This window comes from Otolemur garnettii, unplaced genomic scaffold (genome assembly GCF_000181295.1).
Source record: "Otolemur garnettii isolate 467f Iridium unplaced genomic scaffold, OtoGar3 scaffold00008, whole genome shotgun sequence".
Taxonomy (NCBI): Eukaryota; Metazoa; Chordata; class Mammalia; order Primates; family Galagidae; genus Otolemur; species Otolemur garnettii.
In genome coordinates this window covers 12,519,778-12,522,350 of record NW_003852403.1, presented here as the reverse complement: position 1 = coordinate 12,522,350, position 2,573 = coordinate 12,519,778, and the positions used below count along the sequence as shown (strand labels likewise).

The window sequence follows — 2,573 nt, the reverse complement described above, 5'->3', positions numbered from 1 at the left end:
TTTTTTTTTTTTTTGGATCATGATCTTAATATGAGAGAGTTTAAATCAAGGTGAAAAGCATTAAGTGAGATGAGGGTATTTTATAGTGATAAATATGTAATTAATAAGAGTTAGGAACTTTGAAGCAATGACAAAATTCACTTTGGAGACATTTAAAAGTTGTGCATGACTTTTATAAATGGAGCACACAGTATATAATATACACTACATATTATATGTTTATATAATACTACATAATATACTATATTCCACTTTGCAATACTATTTAGATATTGGAAAGAATGAATACTAACCAAAAAATGCTATATAACTATTTTAGGAAAACAGAAGGATGTATGTATTAAGAGGAAAATATTAAATAACTGAACATTATCTAATAACCAAATAATCTAACATATGTGGATAGTGGACCAAATAATATAGCATTAACATTCACAAAGCAAAGAAATATGAGGAGAAACAAAAAGACAGGAATGCAGAAACAAAGGAAACACTAGTGGTTCTTAAACATCTGAAAAGATGCTCAAGTTCTCTAATAAGACAAATGCAAATGAAAGCCGCACTGTCAATCTGGTAAGTGAAAAGATGTACAGATCCACAAGTCTGACAAACGTATCTCACAAACATATTACACTTACAGGTGGGGTACAAATTGGGACAACCTCTATGGAGACCTCACCTCTAGAGAACACACAAGCCTTCACAGCATCAATTTGTATACTGTACCAACTTCTCTCCTGGTTTTCCCTTTGTGATATTTCTTTCATTTTTATTTTACACGAATGTTTGTAATGTACTTTACATTCTTTTGGAAATTAAGATAGAGTTGTGAGAGGGAGGCAAATGGAGAAGGAAGAAGAGAGAGTAATAAGGAAGGAAGGTGGTAGGCAGGGTGAGAAGGTAGGTTGGAGACAGGAAGGGATAGATACCAAGAAGGGGGAAAGGGAAGGAAGGATAGAGGAACAGAGAAAAGATAAATGAGAGGAGGCAGGGAGAGGAAAAGCCTGAGTAAAGAGACAATGGTAGGGAGTAAGATACTACAGACAGCAAAAAGAGATAGTTTTATACAATTCAAATGGGAGTAATGAAGTAAGGAATCAATGAAATAAGCAAAATTAAGTCTAGATATAAAATACACCTTTTTAAAGTCAACTGCAGCTGTAATATTATGGTAGACTGTAGTTTCCAAATACACATATAATACATCCCAATATGCCCCATCATAGATGCTGTTTTCACATGACACTGACATTTGTCTCAGTGGTAGGGTCTACATGCCCTTCCCCAAAGATGGGCAGTTTGTAACTGCTGTAATAGAATATAGCAGAAATGGTATCTATGACTTCTGAGGGTAGGTCATAAAAATGCCATGTACTTTTGCATTGTTCTTTTGGGATGCTTGCTCTTGCAAACCAGTCACCATGCTATAAGGAAACGAAGGCCTCATGGATTGGCCATAATTTAGGTATTCTGGACAACAGCCAGCCTCAATTTCAGCCTTTAAGATGACCCTAGGGCCAGACATCTGACTGCAGATGGATGACAAATCTGGAGCAGGAACCAGTTTAGCCCAGTCAACCCTGCAACTATGAGAAATAATTTAAGATTGTTATTTTGAACTATTGAGTTTTGTGGTGATTTGTTATGTAGGAATAAATAACTGGAAAAAATATGATCAAAATATAACTTTTTCTGTATTTATGAATATACAATTTTTAAAATTAAGATAATACTGTTTTGAAATTTTCAACAAAATGCGAATGGTTTTCTTTAATTGGACTCTGGGGTGTTGTGCTATTTCTTAATCTGAGTACTGATTATAAATCAGATGTGTTTACATTGTGAAAATCAACCAAGTTATATACTTATGATTTGTTCGCTCTTCTGATAAGTGATATACTTTAATAAACATTTAGTTCAGAAAAATTTACTAAAATAATGTGTGTATATATACAGAAATTCATATAAACTATACAGAGATTCTTATATACATACATACAATTAAACAGTCCATGTTTCAAAATATTAATGGTTATCTCCAAGTAGTAGAATTATCAATAATTTTAATTTTCTTCTTCAGATTTTTTCAAAAGTTTCTATAATGAACATCTATATTATACTCTGAAAAAGTTGCAAATACAAGAAAATTCTTAACTCTCTCTACTCCGTTGTAAAAACTTTAGGATGCCAAGATGCTAAATGAGTTATGTGATCAAACCCCAAACTAAAATAAAAAAATTTTAGCCACAATACTTACATAAAACAGCCATGTAGCAATTCTATTTCCTGTGCCCAATTCTTTGAAAGCATCTGGCTCATCTTTCTGTGAATAAGACACAGTGAATTCAATGGCATAAAATTCATTAATGCAAATACTCCAGTGGCAACTATATACAGTAGTAAAATATTGAAATATATGCCAAAAAAATCCCCTAAATGTTCCCTTATAATGCCCAGTGGACTATATACATCAGGCACTTCAATGAACTTGTATACGGAATACTTTTGACAAGACCATTGTTGAGGCAGGGGAGATTTGTGTTAGCTTAAACAAATGAGAGCCAGTATCTTCT

General features: G+C 33.0%; 1 protein-coding gene across 5 annotated transcripts in view; it reads right to left on the bottom strand.

The window, feature by feature from the left end:
• P4HA1 (prolyl 4-hydroxylase subunit alpha 1) overlaps positions 1-2,573 on the bottom strand; it is a 78,261-nt gene that overhangs the window by 4,626 nt on the left and 71,062 nt on the right. For all 5 annotated transcript variants that reach the window (XR_002771742.1, XM_003783567.3, XM_023509643.1 and 2 more), the window contains one exon: positions 2,258-2,323. Coding sequence is in view for 4 of the 5 variants with exons in the window: in XM_003783567.3 (XP_003783615.1) it covers positions 2,258-2,323 (66 nt within the window). In the remaining variant the exon portion in view is untranslated. The remainder of the gene's footprint in view (positions 1-2,257; positions 2,324-2,573) is intronic.